This window comes from Phoca vitulina, unplaced genomic scaffold (genome assembly GCF_004348235.1).
Source record: "Phoca vitulina isolate PV1807 unplaced genomic scaffold, GSC_HSeal_1.0 scaffold78, whole genome shotgun sequence".
NCBI lineage: Eukaryota > Metazoa > Chordata > Mammalia > Carnivora > Phocidae > Phoca > Phoca vitulina.
Window position 1 is genome coordinate 1326781 of NW_022589781.1, and position 20471 is coordinate 1347251.

At 39.4% G+C, this 20471-nt stretch overlaps 1 protein-coding gene across 1 annotated transcript in view; it reads right to left on the minus strand.

The window, feature by feature from the left end:
* DNAH14 (dynein axonemal heavy chain 14) overlaps window positions 1-20471 on the minus strand; it is a 354473-nt gene that overhangs the window by 284084 nt on the left and 49918 nt on the right. Inside the window, exons 10-11 of the mRNA XM_032393957.1 lie at window positions 20199-20330; window positions 9263-9513 (exon numbers count right to left, since the gene is read on the minus strand). Coding sequence (XP_032249848.1) covers window positions 9263-9513; window positions 20199-20330 — 383 coding nt within the window. The remainder of the gene's footprint in view (window positions 1-9262; window positions 9514-20198; window positions 20331-20471) is intronic.

The following is a 20471-nucleotide window of genomic DNA, read 5'->3' on the forward strand; positions in this document are numbered from 1 at the left end:
AACTGGTGTAAGGTGGTATCTCAGTGTGGTTTTGATTTGGATTTCCCAGATGGCTAATGATGATGAACATTTTTTCATGTGTCTGTTAGCCATTTGTATGTCTTCTTCAGAGAAGTGTCTTTTCATCTCTTCTGCCCACTTTTTGACTTGATTATTTGTTTTTTGGGTGTTGAGTTTGAGAAGTTCTTTATAGATCTTGGATACCAGCCCTTTATCTGTTGTGTCATTTGCAAATATCTTCTCCCATTCTGTGGGTTGCCTCTTTGTTTTGTTGACTGTTTCCTTTGCTGTGCAGAAGCTTTTTATCTTGACAAAGTCCCAAAAGTTCATTTTTGCTTTTGTTTCACTAGCTTTTGGAGATGTATCTTGAAAGAAGTTGCTGTGGCCAATGTCAAAGAGGTTACTGCCTATGTTCTGTTCTAGGATTTTGATGGATTTCTGTCTTATATTGAGGTCTTTCATCCACTTTATCTTTGTGAATGGTGTTAGAGAATGGTGGAGTTTCATTCTTCTGCATGTGGCTGTCCAATTTTCCCAGCACCATTTATTGAAGAGACTTGTCTTTTTTCCATTGCATGTTTTTTCCTGCTTTGTCAAAGATTATTTGACCACAGAGTTGAGGGTCCATATCTGGGTTCTCTATTCTGTTCCATTGATCTATGTGTCTGTTTTTGTGCCAGTACCATGCTGTCTTGGTGATCACAGCTTTGTAATATAGCTTGAAATCGGGCAACGTGATGCCCCCAGCTTTGTTTTTCTTTTTCAACATTTCCTTGGAGATTCGGGGTCTTTTCTGATTCCATAAAAATTTTAGGATTGTTTGTTCCAGCACTTTGAAAAATGTCATTGGAATTTTGATCGGGATGGCATTGAAGGTACAGATTGCTCTGGGTAGCATAGACATTTTAACAATGTTTACTCTTCCAATCCATGAGCATGGAATATTTTTCCATCTTTTTGGGTCTTCTTCAATTTCTTTCATGAGTGTTTTGTAGTTCCTAGAGTATAGATCCTTTACCTCTTTGGTTAGGTTTATTCCGAGGTATCTTATGGTTTTTGGTGCTATTGTAAATGGAATCATTTCTCTAATTTCTCTTTCTACAGTTGCGTTGTTAGTGTATAAGAAAGCAACTGATTTCTGTGCATTGGTTTTGTATCCTGCCACATTACTGAATTGCTGGATGAGTTCTAGTAATTTGGGGGTGGAGTCTTTTGGGTTTTCCACATAAAGTATCATGTTGTCTGCGACAAGAGAGAGTTTGACTTCTTCTTTGCCAATTTGAATAGCTTTTATTTCTTTTTGTTGTCTGATTGCTGTTGCTAGGACTCCTAGTACTATGTTGAACAACAGTGGCGAGAGTGGGCATCCTTGACCTGTTCCTGATCTTAAGGGAAAGGCTCTCAGCTTTTCCCCAATGAGGATGATATTCGCTGTGGGTTTTTCATAGATGGATTTTATGAACTTGAGGAATGTTCCCTCTATCCCTATACTCTGGAGAGTTTTAATCAGGAAAGGATGTTGTATTTTGTCAAATGCTTTTTCTGCATCAATTGAGAGAACCATATGGTTCTTCTCCCTCCTCTTATTAATGTGTTCTATCACACTGATTGATTTGCGAATGTTGAACCACCCTTGCATCCCGGGGATAAATCCCACTTGGTCGTGGTGGATGATCCTTTTAATGTATTGTTGGATCCTATTAGCTAGGATTTTGTTGAGGATTTTGGAATCCATATTCATCAAGGATATCGGTCTGAAATTCTCCTTTTTGATGGAGTCTTTGCCTGGTTTGGGGATTAAGGTAATGCTGGCCTCATAGAATGAGTCTGGAAGTTTTCCTTCTGTTTCTATTTTTTGAAACAGCTTCAGGAGAATAGGTATTATTTCTTCTTTGAATGTTTGGTAGAATTCCCCAGGGAATCCATCAGGCCCTGGACTCTTGTTTTTTGGGAGGTTTTTGATCACTGCTTCAATCACATTACTGGTTATTGGCCTATTCAGGTTGTCAATTTCTTCCTGTTTCAGTCTTGGCAGCTTATAGGTTTCCGGGAAGACCTCCATTTCATCCAGATTGCTCAGTTTATTGGCATATAGTTGTTGATAATAATTTCTAATAATTGTTTCTATTTCCTTGGTGTTGTCGTGATCTCTCCCCTTTCATTCATAATTTTATTAATTTGGGTCCTTTCTCTTTTCTTTTGGATAAGTCTGGCCAGTGGTTTATCGATCTTATTAATTCTTTCAAAAAACCAACTTCTAGTTTCATTGATCTGATCTATTGTGTTTCTGGTTTCTAATTCATTGATTTCTGCTCTAATTTTAATTATTTCTCTTCTAATGCATGGCTTAGGCATTGTTTGTTGCTTTTTCTCTAGTTCTTTAAGGTGTAGAGTTAATTGGTGAATTCGGGATTTTTCTGTTTTTTTGAGTGAGGCTTGGATGGCTATGTATTTCCCCCTTAGGACTGCCTTTGCAGTATCCCATAGGTTTTGGACCGATGTGTTTTCGTTCTCATTGATTTCCATGAATTGTTTAAGTTCTTCTTTGATTTCCTGATTGACCCAAACATTCTTGAGCAGAGTGGTCTTTAGCTTCCAAGTGTTTGAATTCCTGCCAATTTTTTTCTTGTGATTGAGTTCCAGCTTTAGAGCATTGTGGTATGAGAATATGCAGGAAATAATCTCAATCTTTTGGTATCGGTTGAGACCTGATTTGTGACCCAGTATATGGTCTATTCTGGAGAAAGTTCCATGTGCGCTCGAGAAGAATGAGTATTCTGTTGTTTTAAGGTGGAATGTTCTGTAAATATCTATGAGGTCCATCTGGTCCAATGTATCATTCAAAGCTCTTGTTTCCTTGTTGATTTTCTGCTTAGATGATCTGTCCATTGCTGAGAGTGGAGTATTGAGGTCTCCTACAATTAACGTATTGTTATCAATATGACTATTTTGGTTAACAGTTGGCTTATATAGATGGCTGCTCCCATGTTGGGGGCATAGATATTTACAATTGTCAGATCTTCTTGTTGGATAGATCCTTTAAGAATGATATAGTGTCCTTCTGTGTCTCTTATTACAGACTTTAGTTTAAAATCTTATCTGTCTGATATAAGAATTACTACCCCAGCTTTCTTTTGAGGTCCGCTGGCATGGAAAATGGATCTCCATCCCTTCACTTTCAGTCTGGATGTATCTTTAGGTTCAAAATGAGTCTCTTGTAGACAGCATATGGATGGGTCCTGTCTTTTTATCCAATCTGCAACCCTGTGCCGTTTTATGGGAGCATTTAGGCCATTCACGTTGAGAGTGATTATTGAAAGATATGAATTGTCATCATGTTGCCTGTGAAGATGTTGTTTTTATAGATTGTCCCTGTAAATTTCTGTTGTGTATCACTCTTGGGGTCTTTCTCCTTTTAGAACCCCCCTTAATATTTCTTGCAGGGCCGGCTTAGTGGTCACATATTCTTTCAGTTTCTGCCGGTCGTGGAAGCTCTGCATCTCTCCATCCATTCTAAATGAAAGCCTTGCCGGATAAAGTATTCTTGGCTGCGTGTTCTTCTCATTTAGTACCCTGAATATGTCTTGCCAGACTTTCTGACTTGCCAGGTCTCTGTGGATAGGTCTGACGTTATTCTGATGTTCCTCCCTCTGTACGTAAGGAATCTCTTCCCCCTAACTGCCCTTAAGATGGCTTCCTTGGTTCTAAGATTTGCAAGTTTTACTATTACATGCCGGGGTGTTGGCCTGTTTTCCTTGATCTTGGGAGGGGTCCTCTCTGCCTCTAGGACTCTAATGTTTGTTTCATTCCCAGGTTAGGGAAGTTCTCAGCTACGATTTGCTCAAATACATCTTCTAGTCCTCTCTCTCTCTCCACTCCCTCCGGGATTCCAATTATTCTGACATTGGAACGCTTCATGGTGTCACTTATTTCTCTGATTCTATTTTCATGGATTCTGAGTTGTTTTTCCCTGGCCTCCTCTTTTCCCTTTTTAACTATTATATTGTCCTCCAGGTCGCTTATTCGCTCTTCTGCCTCAGTTACCCTAGCTGTTAGATTATCTAGATTGGATTGGATCTCATTGATAGCATTTTTAAGTTCTGCCAATTCACCTTTTATTTCTGCCCTTAGAGACTCTATGTTGCCATTAATTGATTTCTCCATCCTAGCCATTGTCTTCACAATTGCTAGCCTGAATTCCATCTCCAACATCTTGGTTATATCTGCATCCACTTGTAAATCTGCAGCATAAGTCATAATCTCTGAGTCTTTTCTATTTTGGGGGCTCCTCCTCCTAGTCATTCTGTTGATGGGTGTTTGAGGGAATGTATAGAGTCCAAATTATTGACCAGAACCCAAGCAAGATGCACCTGTTTTCTTGGGGCCTTAGGGTTGCTGGCCTCTTGTTTTCCCAGCCTGTCTTCTGCGGGAGGGGTCTGCCGCACTGTTACTCAGGCAACCCTGTTTGGGCGGAGTTGCCCTGTGCCCCTGTGGCAGGGGATGGGCTCAGTGGGAATCAGTTTTGGGGGCTTTTGTTCTCTGGCGGCTTTCCCTGGCGGCTTTCCGCGTCTCTTCCACGAGTCAGAGCAGAAGAGACCGTTTCCAACCCTCTGCCTCAGAGGAGAGAGATCGCAGTCTGTTCTTCAGTGAGCTCTCCAGGCCACACCGTCTCCGTTTCTGTCCGTGCTGCTATAAACTGCAGCGTCCTGGGTTGTGCGCCCCTCTGCAGCGCTCCCAGTCCTGCCTCCAGGTTGGAGCACGTCTCTGCCCTTTGTGCTTCTAAAATCACCAGCCGCTCCCAGTTCACACGCGCGCGACCCCGCCGCTCCGGGTTTCCATCCTGGGGGCTGCAATTCGCAGGCGCAACGCCGCCGCTCCGGGTTTCCACCCTGGGTGCTGCCCTAAAGTCCTTTCCCCACCGCTACCAGTCTGCGCGTCTGCGCCCCGTCCACAGCGTGCGAGGCTGTCGCTCACCAGCGGTGTAGGATCCCCACGGCCAGGCACCCTCCCGCTGCCATTTATCCTCCGATGTCTGCCCGTGGAATCACGGCTCCCTGCTTCATACCTCGAAACCAACCGCCTGCGATATTCTGTTTGTAGAGATCCAGATCTTCTTACATCTCAGGCTGGTTTCGTGGGTGCTCAGAGTGGTCTGGTAGATATCCAGCTCAATTCCAGGGACCAGTTGAAATAGGGTCCCCTACTCCTCCGCCATCTTTCCCCCCTCCTGATATGAGGAATTCTTAATCTCAGGAAACAAACTGAGGTTTGCTGGAGTGGTGGGCAGTGGGAGGCATGGGGTGGCTGGGTGATGGACATTGGGGAGGGTATGTGCTATGGTGAGTGCTGTGAATTGTGTAAAACTGTTGAATCACAGACCTGTACCTCTGAAACAAATAATACATTATATGTTTAAAAAAAAAAAAAAAAGATAGTAGGAAGGGAAAAATGAAGGGAGCGAAATTGGAGGGGGAGACGAACCATGAGAGACTATGGACTCTGAGAAACAAACTGAGGGTTCTAGAGGGGAGTGGGGTTAGCCTGGTGATGGGTATTAAAGAGGGCACGTATTGAATGGAGCACCGGGTGTTATACGCAAACAATGTATCATGGAACACTACATCAAAAAGTAATGATGTAATGTATGGTGATTAACATAATAAAATAAAATAAATAAAAACAATGAAAAAAAAGAATAAATAAAAGAAGTATAACATACACAGTGAAAAACAAGAGACCACTGAAAGAAATTAGACTACCTGTATAAATGGCAAGACAATCTCACATTCATGGATTGGAAAACTTTATACTATAAAAATGGAAATGCTCCCCATATTTATCCACAGATTCAATGCAATCCCTATATAAGTTCCAGCTTTTTTTTTTTTTTTTTTGCAGAAATTGGCAATCTTATTCTATAATTCATATGTAAACCAAGGGAGCCAGAAGAGCCAAAACCGTGTTGAAAAGGAACAATGTTGGAAGATTCACACTTTGCAATTTCAAAACTTACTACAAAGCTACAGTAATCAAGACAGTGTGGTACCAGCATAAGGATAGACATATAGATCAACTGAATGAAATTTAGAGTCCAAAAATAAACCCATACATCTATGGTCAACTGACTGTCAAAAAGAGTGCCAAGACAATTAAATGTAGAAAGAACAGTCTTATCAACAAGTAGTGCTGGGACAACTGGACATCCATATAGAAAAAAAATGAATTTACACCCTTATCTCATACTGTATACAAAAATTAAAAGAAAAATGGATCAAAGATCTAAATGTAGGAGCTAAAATCGAAAATCTTAGAACATAGGTATCAATCTTCATAACCTTGCATTAGGCAATACTTAAAGTACAATCAGAGGAAAAATAAATTGGCCTTTTTCAAAACTAAATACTTTTGCTCCAAAGGATACTATCAAGAAAGTGAAAAGATGACCCAGAGAATGGGAGAAAATGTTTGCAAATAATCTATTATTTGGTAATAATAGGGGTCTTGTACCCAAAACATATTTTAAAAACTCTTGAGAACTAGGGGCTCCTGGGTGGCTCAGATGGTTAAGCATCCGCCTTCAGCTCAGGTCATGATCCCAGGGTCCTGGGATCGAGCCCCACATCGGGCTCCCTTGCTCCCTTCTCCTGCTCCCCCTGCTTGTGCTCTCTCGCTCTCTCTGTCAAATAAATAAATAAAATCTTTAAGAAAAAAAAAACTCTTGAGAACTTAACAATAAAAAGACAACACAATTTAAAAATGGACAAAGGACATGAAAAGACATTTCTTCAGAGAAGATATACAAATAGCCAATAATCGTATAAAAGGATGTACATCATTAGTCATCATGGAAATACAAACCAATACTGTTAAGAAGGTCAATGGAAACAGATTAAATAATGATAGCTCCTACTTAGCAGGCATTTACTCTGTTTATTCTCAAACAACATTATGACATAGGTATTATTGTTATCTCTAGTCTCAGATGAGGAAATTGAAGTCTAAAGAATTTATGTCTCCTAGCTTACTATTACTAGCTAACCTAAGTCACACAACATGTCAGAGATGAAACAGGGATTAAAACCCAGACGGTATGACTCCAAAAACACATGTACTTGAACCACTACACACGTATTCCTCCTATAACGTTAATATATATATATATATATATATATATATGAGACATGTTATATTTTTTAAATGAACTATGAAATAGTACACTAGGATTACAACAGAAAAATACATAGGAAAAGTCTAGGAGAAATTATACCAAAATAATAAGACATTGTATTTAAGTGATGAATTAGGGTAATTTCTGTTTTCCAAATTTTCTATTATATAATGAATTAACTATAATAATATCTTTTAAAAAATTATGTTCAAAATTAAAAACTTCTAAACACACAAACACACACCTGTAGTTTTAGGAAAAATAAAATTATAATGTGCTATTACTAAATAGTTGTGCTCTTATATAGGTTAAAGTCCTAGCACTGACTCAAAGTACTTATGAAGCTTTAGAAAAGTGATTTAAGCTCCGTTGGATTCAATAACAAATTAGAGAAACAGTATATTATCTTTAAGATTCTTCAAAATTTTATGAATTTATTTTTCACTCTCTAGTTATGATACTGAAACTCTGATTTGACTTAAAATGACATTCCTACATTTTGACAGTTTGAACATAAAGTATTCTACAATGTCAATTCATATTCCATAGTTTACAAATCACAGCAATAGATCCAGTTGTGGTAAATAAGAAAAAAGTATTAACAGTAGTATTTAAATAGAAGGTGAAAATAGGGGGCACCTGGGTGGCTCAGGTGGTTCAGTGTCTGACTTCAGTTTGGGTCATGATCTCAGGGTCCTGGGATGGAGCCCCACATCAGGCTCTCTGCTGGGCCGGAGTCTGCTTCTCCCTCTCTGTGAGTGTGCACACATTCTCTCTCTCTCTCTCAAATAAATAATTTTTTTAAAAGATTTTATTTATTTGACAGAGAGAGACACAGAGCAGGGCTCGATCCCAGGACCCTAGGATCATGACCTGAGCCGAAGGCAGACACTTAACGACTGAGTCACCCAGGTGCCCCAATAATTTTTTTTTTTTTAAAGGTGAAAATATTTGGTTTTCAATAGATACTTGGAATTGCCTCAAATTCCAATTGAACCTTGTGGCTGGCTACTTCCAGAATCATTCTTACAAATGATTTTTTAAGAACTAGTTCTGAATATTACCCAGCCATCAGAAAGGATAAATACCCAACTTTTACATCAACATGGATGGGACTGGGGGCGCCTGGGTGGCTCAGTCATTAAGCGTCTGCCTTCGGCTCAGGTCATGATCCCAGGGTCCTGGGATCGAGCCCCGCATCGGGCTCCCTGCTCAGCGGGAAGCCTGCTTCTCCCTCTGCTTGTGTTCCTGCTCTCGCTATCTCTCTGTCAAATAAATAAAAATCTTTAAAAAAAAAACAAAACAAAACATGTGATGGGACTGGAGGGGATTATGCTAAGTGAAATAAGTCAAGCAGAGAAAGTCAATTATCATATGGTTTCACTTATTTGTGGAACATAAGGAATAGTATGGAGGACATTAGGAGAAGACAGGGAAAAATGAAGGGGGGGGGAATTGGAGGGGGAGACAAACCATGAGAGACTATGGACTCAGAGAAACAAACTGAGGGTTTTAGACGGGAGAGGGGTGGGGAGATGGGTTATTAAGGAGGACATGTATTGCATGGAGCACTGGGTGTTATACGAAAACCATGAATCATGGAACACTACATCAAAAACTAATGATGTACTTAATATAATAAAATTAAATTAAAAAAAACTAGTTCTGAACTTTGAAGATACAGCATACCTATACATAGGATTGCCAGATTTAGCAAATTAATACAGAACACCAAATTAAAACTGAATTCCAATAATTTTTAGTATAGGTAATATCTGGGACATACTTACACTGAGATATTATTCATTATCTGAATTTCAAATTTCACTGGGTATCATATACTTCACATAGCAACCTAGCCTATGCAGAATATTTTTAGGGGGGGAAGGAAATTTTCTTATATTTTATGCATACTATTAATGAAAGTATTACCAGATAAGAAGTTCAGATAATTGCAAAAACTTAGTACATATAATTTGCTATGAGGAGAATTTTCAAATTCTAGCTTAAATTATTGGATATTTCCTCCATAAGTGACAATATATTACATTATGATCATAAATTCCTTTTATAAGTCAAAAAATTGTGATTTACTTAATGAGATCTTCATTCCTTTTTTCCATTGAAAATGGCATTCTAGCAGAATTATTAAATAATTCCAAAAGTAGTGTGATTGCAGTATTCATTAGTTGACGGATGAGTTCCTGAAATATGTAGTCAACCAGTAGCAGAAACCTCAAAATTGTTTCTAATAAACGTCGATATTTAGGCAGCTTGAAATGTACTGTGTCATCTTCAGAGACGTTTGACTCAAAATATTCTTTAATTTCTTTCTTTTCTGCCACCTACAGTTCAATAAACAATTGAGAAACAAGTGATAATTTCCTATGTTAATATAGCATGATTACAACACTGCAACTAAACATTATTATGACAATTTTCATGAAAACTTTATGCCTGGAAAACTTTATGCACTGTATTTAAACAGCAGACAAAAAAGAAGCCTATGAAGTTTGGGGTCTCACTTATAAGCAGATGAGTTTATGGAACTCAAACAGGAAGTATATACTAATGGTTATCTAAGCATTCCTACACAGAGGGACCCTCCTCAAGTATACCATTGGGAGTAGAGCTACTGGGGGGAGAGTCAAGTGTAATAATAGGTATCCTAAAATCCAGTCCAATGCTGCCTCCCTTATGCTAGGCTATAGCAATTACTTTGTTTTTAACACATATACGATACATAATACAGAATTAAGAAAAAATTTAAGTTCATCAAATCTGATGTCAGAGTTTTATCCTTTAAACAATGTAGCTCTTAAGACAATTGACTTAGTATGTTATTGGGGAATAAAATCAGTACTACTAGTACCACCAAAACTTCTGAATTGTGTCCTCTAAAATAATCTCAAAGTTGGTCAAATTGTTTCTTTTTAGACACATAAACATTTTTTTAAATTATTGATGGACCTTTAAAATTCTAAAAATATTTCCAGTATTTGTTCACCTATTGGTTGTTCTTTTTATTTTTTGCTCCATTGATACTTAAATGCTTGATAGTCCTTTCCAAATTGTATTCTAATTTTTATTTTTTTATTTTTTTTAAGATTTTTAATTTTTTATTAGAGAGAGAGCACGAGTACAAGCAGGGGAAGTGGCAGGCAGAGGCAGAGGGAGAAGCAGACTCCCTGCTGAGCAGAGAGCCCAACGCAGGACTCGATCCCAGGACCCCAGGATCATGACCTGAGCTGAAGGCAGACGCTCAACCGTCTGAGCCACCCAGGCGCCCCGATTCTAATTTTTAAAAACACAATTGCATTTATGTTGCCTCTCTTCATGTTTCTTTTTCTTTTCATTTGTATTTTTCTTTCTTTTTAAAATGAATTAGGTCAGTTGATTATCAATTTGGCAAGTTTTTTCCAGTACTGGTTGACTCTCTGGAGGAATGGTTTACCATGGTGATGTAGTTCTTTACTAATACAACAGATGCTTGTAGAAATTGGGCTAAAAAAAGACAAGATAACTCATATACCAGTTATGGGCACAGCTATGCTGGGCCTGACAAATGAAATACTGACTTTATTAATAGGTTATGTTTTTATTGAAAAGGTCATGTTTTTCCAGGAGTGGCCACATGATTTGAAAACTTCATATGCAAAATGCATTTTAACTGGTAAAATGGTGAGGGAGAGTCTATTAACTATTCAAAATAAAGATTTTTAGCATTGGTACTAAAGGAATTTTAAATAGCTTAATAACTGTATCAATATAAAAGTATACAGTAGTAAGCCTGGCAATGCTGGCCTTTTTATTGAACATTCTGAGGTTAATGGAGATTCTGACACCGATAGGCAGATAGGTAGATAGTCTCTAGCATCACAGGCTATATTTTGGGTCAGGCATATCTCAAGTCTGACTCTAGGTTCACATCCTGATGGTGGGTTTCAGTTTTCATTTCATCAGTTCTACGCCTGTGCTGTGTCTGGGCAGTCCCCAACATTGCCAGAACACCTTTTAAAGTAGCTGCACTTTAGATTCACCTGAGGAGCTTTTTCACTGCTGGCAGAGGCTCCATCCTCAGAAACTCTGATTTAATTAGTCTAGGGTCCCAGAGATCAATATTTACTAAGAGCCCCCCATCCCACCCCACCAGCTGATTCTAGTGTGCTGCCTAGGGTCTGGCCACTGAGGAGTCACACATTTCAGTTTTAAAAATTCACCCAAATGGCACTGTAGGGAAGCCCTGCCTCTGCCCCCAGCAAAGATCTACAAGTAAGACAGGTGTCCCTGAACAAAAACAGCTCTGGGAGAACTCTGGAGTCCACTGAAGAAACTTCAGCAACACTGTGAAACAAAAATCCTGAGAATAACCACGCAAAAAGAGAAGGAAGACAGCTTCAATTTGCCCACTTCCTCCCATCCCCAGCTGGAACTGCTCAGTGCCAAGAGGAAACTTCCCAGCTAGAAAGAGTCCTCTCTCTCATCAGGAAAGGAAGAGCAGAGTGAGCAACCAGCTTCCCCAGGCTTTGGGGCACTGAACAAAGGTCCCACTTCGATTTCACCCTGCCCAGACCAGCAAAGCTGAGATGGACAGAGATGGCTTGAACAAGGAAGAAAAACATGGACTGCCAATAGCAGCCATGCAGCGGGAGTGATCCCCGTTCACAGTGACCTGCTCAACACACAAACACGGCAACTTTTGCCACTGAAGAAGGAATCAGTAGCCAGCACAGCTGCCACAGACCCCCAGCCAATTTCACTAGCTTTTGACAGGCAGATATTTGTATTCACTGATGCCCGCTGCCTAAGTCCCTCTCCGCCCCCTCCCCTCCCCGACCCCACACTGTCAGCCAGCCCAGGTTTCTATGGGTGCATGAGTACAGGACACCCCCCTAGAGCCCCATCACTGAGCCCCACCGTGCACATGCTTGGGCTATTTCTTCAGGTGCATTTGCATGCTGCTGGCCTGACACCTGTCACTGGCCTTGAATGCCATGCCCCTGTGGTGTGACCCAGCAGCCACAGGAGAACATGCTGACACCCGTGCACCCACAGTTGGCCTGGACCTTGCTGCTTACCCTGACCCTCACCAATGGGTGTGTCTCCAACCAGCCCCTGCCACTATAGAGAAACCTGCAGATGACCCCAACAGCCAAGTGTGTACACCCCACCAGTTCCGGCCACCACCACTGTCTGCCTTGGTCCCGAGCCCCTGGACCTGGAGCCACTACTGAAAATCCTTACAGCCACTGCAGACCTCCAGAATATTTGCGAAGGACCACACAGCTGTCAAAGCTCTGGTCCCCAGAGGCCTGAGCAAAGAGACATCATGATGCCCCAGGACCTGGTGCAGTTACACAGCCCCACATTTGGCACCCTGCACCGCTAGCGCCAAGACCCAAGATGCTCCAGCATGCCCCACCTGCAGGCGAAATTCTTCCCTTATCAAAGTCAGGTCATAGTGTCTGGAAGACGTGACTCCTTCTTCAAATGCACAGACACCTTTGCAAGGCTACTGGGATCATGAAAATCAGGGAAACATGATTCCACCAAAGTAAAACTCAGTCACTGACCCCAAAGAAATGGATATCCAGGAATTTCCAACAAAGAATTCAAATTAATTGTTCTAAAGATGCTCAGAGACAAAAACAGACACAGATCAATGCAACAGAATAGAGAACCCAGAAATGGACCCTCAACTCTATGGTCAATTAATCTTTGACAAAGCAGGAAAGAACATCCGATGGAAGAAAAGACAGTCTCTTCAACAAATGGTGTTGGGAAAACAAGACATGCAAAACAATGAAACTGGACCACTTTCTTACACCATACACATAAGTAAATTCAAAATGGATCAAAGACCTAAATGTGAGACAGGAATCAAAATCCTAGAGAAAAACACAGGCAGCAACCTCTTCAGCCTCGACCACAGCAACTTCTTGCTAGACACGTCTCCAAAAGCAAGGGAAACAAAAGCAAAAATGAACTAGTGGGACTTTGTCAAGATAAAAAGCTTCTGCACAGCAAAGGAAACAATCAACAAAACTAAAAGGTAACCAACAGAATGGGAGAAGATATTTGCAAATGACATATGTGATGAAGGGTTAGTATCCAAAATCTGTAAAGAACTTATTAAACTCAACACCCAAAAAATAAAAATCCAGTTAAGAAATGGGCAGAAGACACGCATAGACATTTTCCAAAGAAGACATCCAGATGGCCGACAGACACATGAAAAGATGCTCAACATCACTCATCATCAGGGAAATACAAATCAAAATCACAATGAGATAGCACCTCATACCTGTCAGAATGGCTAAAATAAAAAATACGAGAAACAAGAGATGTTGGCGAAGATCCAGAGAAAGGGGAACCCTCCGACACTGTGGGTGGGAATGCAAACTAGTTCATTTCATGGGTGGTGGGTGTTAAGGAGGGCACTTGTGATGAGCACTGGGTGTTATATGTAAGTGATGAATCACTAAATTCTACTCCTGAAACCAGTATTACACTATATGTTAACTAACTAGAATTTAACGAAAACCTTTAAAAAAAAAGATGCTCAGAGATCTATAAGAAAAGAACAAAGGTAAACAATTTAATGATATCAGGAAAACAATACAAACAAAATGAGATGCTCAAAAAGAGACAGAAAACGTAAAAAGAAACAAGCAGGTATTTGGAGCTAAACATATAGCACAGTAACTAATAATAATATAGTAACTGAATGAAGAATTCAACAGAGAGCTTCAACAACAGACTTCACAAAGCATAAAAAATATAAGTGAACTTCAAGACAGATCAATTGATATTATCCAACCAGAGATAAAAGAAAAATGAGTGAAAAAGAGTAAAGAAAGCCAAATAATCTATAGGATACCAAGAAAAGAACCAATTTTCAAATTATTGAAGGTCCAAGAAGGAAAGGGGGGGGGGGAAGGACAGAAAAGAAATTTTGTAAAAAAAAATGAGAACTTCCCAAATCTGAAGAGAGACTTGTGTATCCAAGTTCATGAAACTCACAAGCCAGTAAACAAAAATCAAAGAGATCCTCTCCAGGACACATAATAAAACTGTCAAAAATCAAAGACAAGGACAGAATCTTAGCAGCAAGAGAGTGGGTGGGAAAAAAAGCTTATAACTTACAAGGGAATTCCCATAAGGCCATCAGCAGATTTCTAAGTAGAAACTTTATGGCCCTGGAGAGAGTAGGAAGATATACTCAAAGAGCTGGGGAAAATATTGCCAATGAAGCATACCTTATGTGGCAAAACTGCCCTTCAGAAATGAAGGAGCAATAAAGGCTTTCCCAGACAAACAAGAGCTGAAGGAATTTCTTACCACTAGACTTGCCCTACAAGAAATGACGGAAAGTAGTGTTCAAGCTGAAATGAAAAGGTGCTAGGTAGTAACATGAAAATATACAACACAGTGATAAAGGAAAAAATATAGTCAGACTTGGAATACTCTAAAAATGTAATATGGTGGGCTATTAACCACTGACCTCTATGTAAAGGTTAAAGAACGAGAGTATTAAAAAGAACTATAGCTCCACTAACATTAATGTTAATGGAAATACAATATAGAGAGAGGTAAATTATGTCATTAAAAACATAAAAGGGGGGAGAATAAAATGGTAGAGTTTTGTTGTGATCAAAGTTATCAGTGTAAAATAGATTGTGATAGCTAGCCTCATAGTAACCACACAGCAAAAAGCTGTAAGAGATTCACAAAATATAAAGAGAATTGAAGCACAGCACTATGGAAAATCATCAATTCACAATGGAAAGCATCAAGAGAAGAAAGGAACAGGGAACTACAAAACAACCAGAGAACAATAAGAAGGTATTAGTAAGTCCTTACCTATCAATAATTATTCTAAATAAAAATGGATTGAATTCTCTGATCAAAAGAGATGACTATGAACAGTTATATACCAACAAATTGGTTAACCTAGAAGAAATAGATAATTTACTAGAAACATAGAACCTACCAAGTCTGAATCAGGAAGCACAAATAACAATCAAGGACACTAAATCAGTAATCAAAAACTTCCCAACAAAGAAGAATCCATGACTATTCAGTTTCCTTGGTGAATTCTACCAAACATTAATGAAGAATTAATGCCAATCTTGTTTAAACTCTTCCAAAAACCCTGAAGAGGGCACAACCCCCAAACTCATTTTACAGCATTAGTCTGATACCAAAGCTAGATAAGAACACCACAAGAAAACTACAGACCAATATCCCTGGTGAATATAGATGCAAAAGTTCTCCACAAAATACTAGCAAACCAAATTCAACAGCACATTAAAAGGATTATAAAATATAATCAGGCAGGATATATCTCTGGGATGCAAGGATAGTTCAATATACACAAATCAGAAAATAAGATATATCCCATTAACTGAAGGATAAAAATCACGTGATCACCTCAACAGATGCAGAAAAAGCATGTGACAAAATATACAACATTCTCTGATAAAAATGTTCAACAAATTGGGTAGAGAAGGAACATACCTCAACATAATAAGGACCATATATGACATGTTCACAGCTAACATCATCATACTCAATGGTGAAAAGTTGGAAGCTTTTCCTCTAAGATCAGAAACAAGACAAGGGTGCCTACTCTCTCCACTCCTATTAAACATAGTACTGGAAGCCCAGCAAGAATAATCAGGCAAGAAAAAGAAACAAAAGTTATCCAAATCAGAAAAAAAGAAGTAAAATTGTCTTTCTTTTCAGATGATATAATCTTATACACAGAAAATTCTAAAGGATTTGTCAAAAATATCCTAAAACTAATAATCAAGATACAGAAATCAGTTGCATTTCTGTAACAACAAAAAATCTGAAAAAGAAATAAAGAAAACAATCTCATTCTTAATAGCCTCAAAATAATAAAATACTTAGGAATATAGGTAACCAAGAAGGTCAAAGATCCACACACTGAAAGCTGCAATTTTTAAAAATCAAGGTACAGCTGACGTACAATGTTATATTAGTCTCTGGTATACCACGTAGGATTTGACAATTCTATACAATATACTATGCTCACCACAATAAATGTTCTTACCATCTGTCACCATACAACATTACTACAACATATATTCCCTATGCTATACTTTTCATCTCCAAGTTTGTACCTTCTAATCCCCTTCACCTATTTTGCCTATTCCCAAAGCCCCTTCCCTCTGGCAACCACTAGATTGTTCTATTTATGAATCTGTTGTGTTTGTTCATCTTTTTTCAGACTGCACATATAAATGAAACCATACAGTATTTGTCTCTTATTTCACTTAGCATAATACCCTCTGGGTCTAATCCATGTTGTTGCAAATGGTAAGATGCCATTCTTTTCTATGGCTGAGTAATATTTCATTGCGTATACGTACCACCCCTTTATTCATTCATCTATCATCCAACATTTAGGTTGCTTCCATATATTCACTGTTGTAAATAATGCTGCAGTAAACACAGGTGTGCATAGATCTTTTCAAATTAGTGTTTTTATTTTCTTTGGGTAAATAACCCAGTAGTGGAATTACTGAATCATACGGTATTTTTATTCTTAATTTACCTCCCTACTGTTTTCCATAGTGATTGCAGCACAATTTATATTCCCACCAACAGAGGTTCCCTTTTTCTCCATATCCTTGCCAACACTGTTATTTCTTGTCTTTTTGATATTAGCCATTCTGACAGGTGTGAGGTGATACCTCATTGTGGCTTTGATTTGCATTTCACTGAGGATGAGTGATTTGAGCATTCATAGGTCTATGGGCCATCTCTATGTCTTCTTTGGGAAAAATGCCTATTCAGGTCCCCTGTCCATTTTTTAATTGGATTATTTGGGGGCTTTGGTGTTGAGTTGTACAAGTTCTTTATATATTTTGGATATTAACCCCTTTTCAGATACATCGTTTGCAAATATTTTCTCCCATTCAATAGGTTGCCTTTTCATTTTGTTGATGGTTTCCTTTGCTTTAAATATTCTCACTGCAAAAAAAGTAGTAGTAATTATGTGACATGATGGAAGTGTCCATCATTTCAAAAAATTCTGAGTGGTGAAACTTCCTGGCAAGTCAAATTGATAGGACAAATGCTTAATAATTCAAATTCTTAAAGGGTACAGCCATTGAAACTTAAAGCATGATTCATTATTTGTTAAAATCTACCTCTGAAATTGTGACTTTATTTCCAACAGATAGCTCTGAAGTTCTCTTGAAATCAATGCTTCTACCGAGCTCAGGAAAATTCAGTGAGAAATAAATACAATCTTAGAATGTATTCAATTCACATTTCAAGTTTGAGTCTGAACATTTAAATAAACAGTCAATATTCTCCTGGAAGGGGGCGCCTGGGTGGCTCAGTCGTTAAGCGTCTGCCTTCGGCTCAGGTCATGGTCCCGGGGTCCTGGGATCGAGCCCCACGTCAGGCTCCCTGCTCAGTGGGAAGCCTGCTTCTCCCTCTCCCACTCCCCCTGCTTGTGTTTCCTCTCTTGCTGTGTCTCTCTCTGTAACATCTTAAAAAAAAAAAAAAATTTCTCCTGGAGGAATTCTAGAGCAGTGGTTCCAGGACCAGCAGCATCAAGCTTCACCTAGGGACTTGTTAGAAATGTGAACTCCCCAGCTATAGTGGCTGAAACTGAGACCCCTTGTTTTAGCAAGCCTCCTAGGTGATTCTCTTGCCCACAAAAGCTTGATAATCATGGTCCTTAGCATTTCAATATGAAATGCCCTAACAAAATAGTAGAGGTAATGTCAGTGCTTTCTAATTACACTTAATCTGGAAATGGGGAATGCTGCCTGCCTTGGGTAGCTGCACGGGATGGGACCCAGCAACTCAGCCATGCGTTGGCTAAAGAGCCATGTCAACAGAGAGGGAGCCAAACCATGAGAGACTCTTGACTCTGGGAAACAAACTGAGGGTTGTGGAAAGGGAGCTGGGTGGGGGAATGGGGTGACTGGGTGATGGGCATCAAGAAGAGCATGTGATGTGATGAGCACTGGGTGTTATATGCAACTAATGAATCACTGAACACTACACCAAAAACTAATGATGAACTACTATATGTTGGGTAATTGAATTTGAATTTAAAAAAATAAAGAGCCATGTCAAAATAGGGCACAAGTCTCTGTTGGAGAGATAACACCTAAAGAAGGAAAAAGCAATGCAATACTTTATTGATACTTCCATTCCCCATATCCTTTTTGTTCACGCCCATTCTCAGTTTTATGATCTTGCCATTTTTATTAAATCTGCTTACTTCCGTGGAGTGAATAATTTTGGTGGATTTCAAAAACAGGGTTGGTTGGCATGTGGGTCTAATGGGTTCTTATCTGAAATTTATTTAAATAGAAATCTCTTAATATTTATGACCAGATCCTGGTGATGCTGAATGGGAGACACTAGAATGTGTAACTACTATCTCAGTGGCCTAAGACATATCGATTTATACGATCCTTGGCCAAACTGTCCCAGAGCCCAAACTGTGTCCCATATGCTGGGGCTTAGGGAGGTTAGGGTGACTCTGGAATACAATGAGGAAAGAGATCCTTCTTTCACTGATGTGAAACAGCTGCACTTCATCTTCTTGTCAAGAAGCAAAGCCTTGAAGTCACTGCTACCCTGTATTTATTAAAAGTTTAATTCAGAGGGGCGCCTGGGTGGCTCAGTCATTAAGCGTCTGCCTTCAGCTTGGGTCGTGATCCCAGGGTCCTGGGATCGAGCCCCGCATCGGGCTCCCTGCTCTGCGGGAGGCCTGCTTCTCCCTCTCCCACTCCCCCTGCTTGTGTTCCCTCTCTCGCTGTCTCACTCTCTGTCAAATAAATAAATAAAATCTTAAAAAAAAAAAAAAAGTTTAATTCAGAGAAATAACATCTGAAAATGGTTTGAGGGAGACCCAGTCCACCTATTCCATCAGAGAGCCTCAAATATCCACCTGGATTCCGCCAAACCAGCAGAGAGAGGCAGCAAGCCCATAAGAAGAGACACTGCATCAGTCCCTTACAAACTGCATTTGTGAACCATGCTTCCACGTGTTGTCATTCCCTATATAGGGAAGCTATAGAAAATAACCCTGTGAAATGAGTCACAGCATCTCAGGTAAGAATGCTCATTGTATTATTGAATCCTTTTTATAAAATCCTTAGGGAAGTTTTGTCTCATCTAGGTATGTTTCTCTTGAACAATTAGTTTTCATCTTAGAAATACTGAAATTTGTAACAAACTGTATTTCCCTATATATGTCAGCTCAGATTAGATTTGAGGTATCTTGAAGGTGTATATGTAAATATACATATACATGCATTTACACACACACATGCTCTCTCTCTCTCTCTTACAGGTTTCCCCCACTATCCAAAAGTAGAGTTGCTATGAAACCTTCCATAAGCCAAAATAGCATAAAGCAAAGAGGAAAAATTTTTGAGCATTCCCAGACCCCAAAAAATAACCTCTGTTAGGCTTTTCTGATACTGTAGGACACATCTTGCTAATGGATGCACAAACTAAGTCAAGAAAAAGCACAGATGCTCGCTCACAGATAACAGCCCAAAGCTCTGGTGGCCTGATGCTGAGATGCTGCATGTGGGTCCCAGGGCAGGAGCTGGGGCGGGGGGGGGGGGGCTCTCGCTGCTCCAGGTGTTGCCCCATAACAGCTCGCTGCAAAATGGACTCTGAAGGCTATTTCTGCTTCTGGCTTTTTTTCATAAAAGTGAAAATGCTCTCTGGATTTCTTTCACTTAGCTAGCAAAAACAGGCACGAATATAGATCTTTTGTAAAAGCAACATGGTGTAACACGAACTTTCAAAAAGCAGAGGATACACCTGTACACATCAATATTTGCACTCTACACAGCACCTGGAAAATGCCCTGCACCCAGTAAATGTGCAGCATTAGCTGGTCAGCTGACGAATCCACCTGCCCGTTTCCACCACTGTTTCCAGAGATGCAAGCTGGAGCAACTGCTTTACTCAATACACCAGAAATGTATAAAAAGAGAGGCTATAATTAAAGAATTACCTGTAAAACTGTATTTTTGATTTTGGAAATAGCTTTATCTCTGATATCCTCAAGCTGCTTCAGTGCCTGGGTGGCTTGCTGTAACTGTTCTTTACAAAATTCATCTAGAGAATATGTTCGAGACCTATCCAGCTAATTAAATGACAGTAAACGTTGAGTGTTGCAAAGTCAAAGTTCATTACAAAAAAAAGAGATATAAAATATTATGGTCACACCTTCATGTCATAAAGAGCATATTTTATCCTTCCTTTTGTATACATTATGCTTTATATA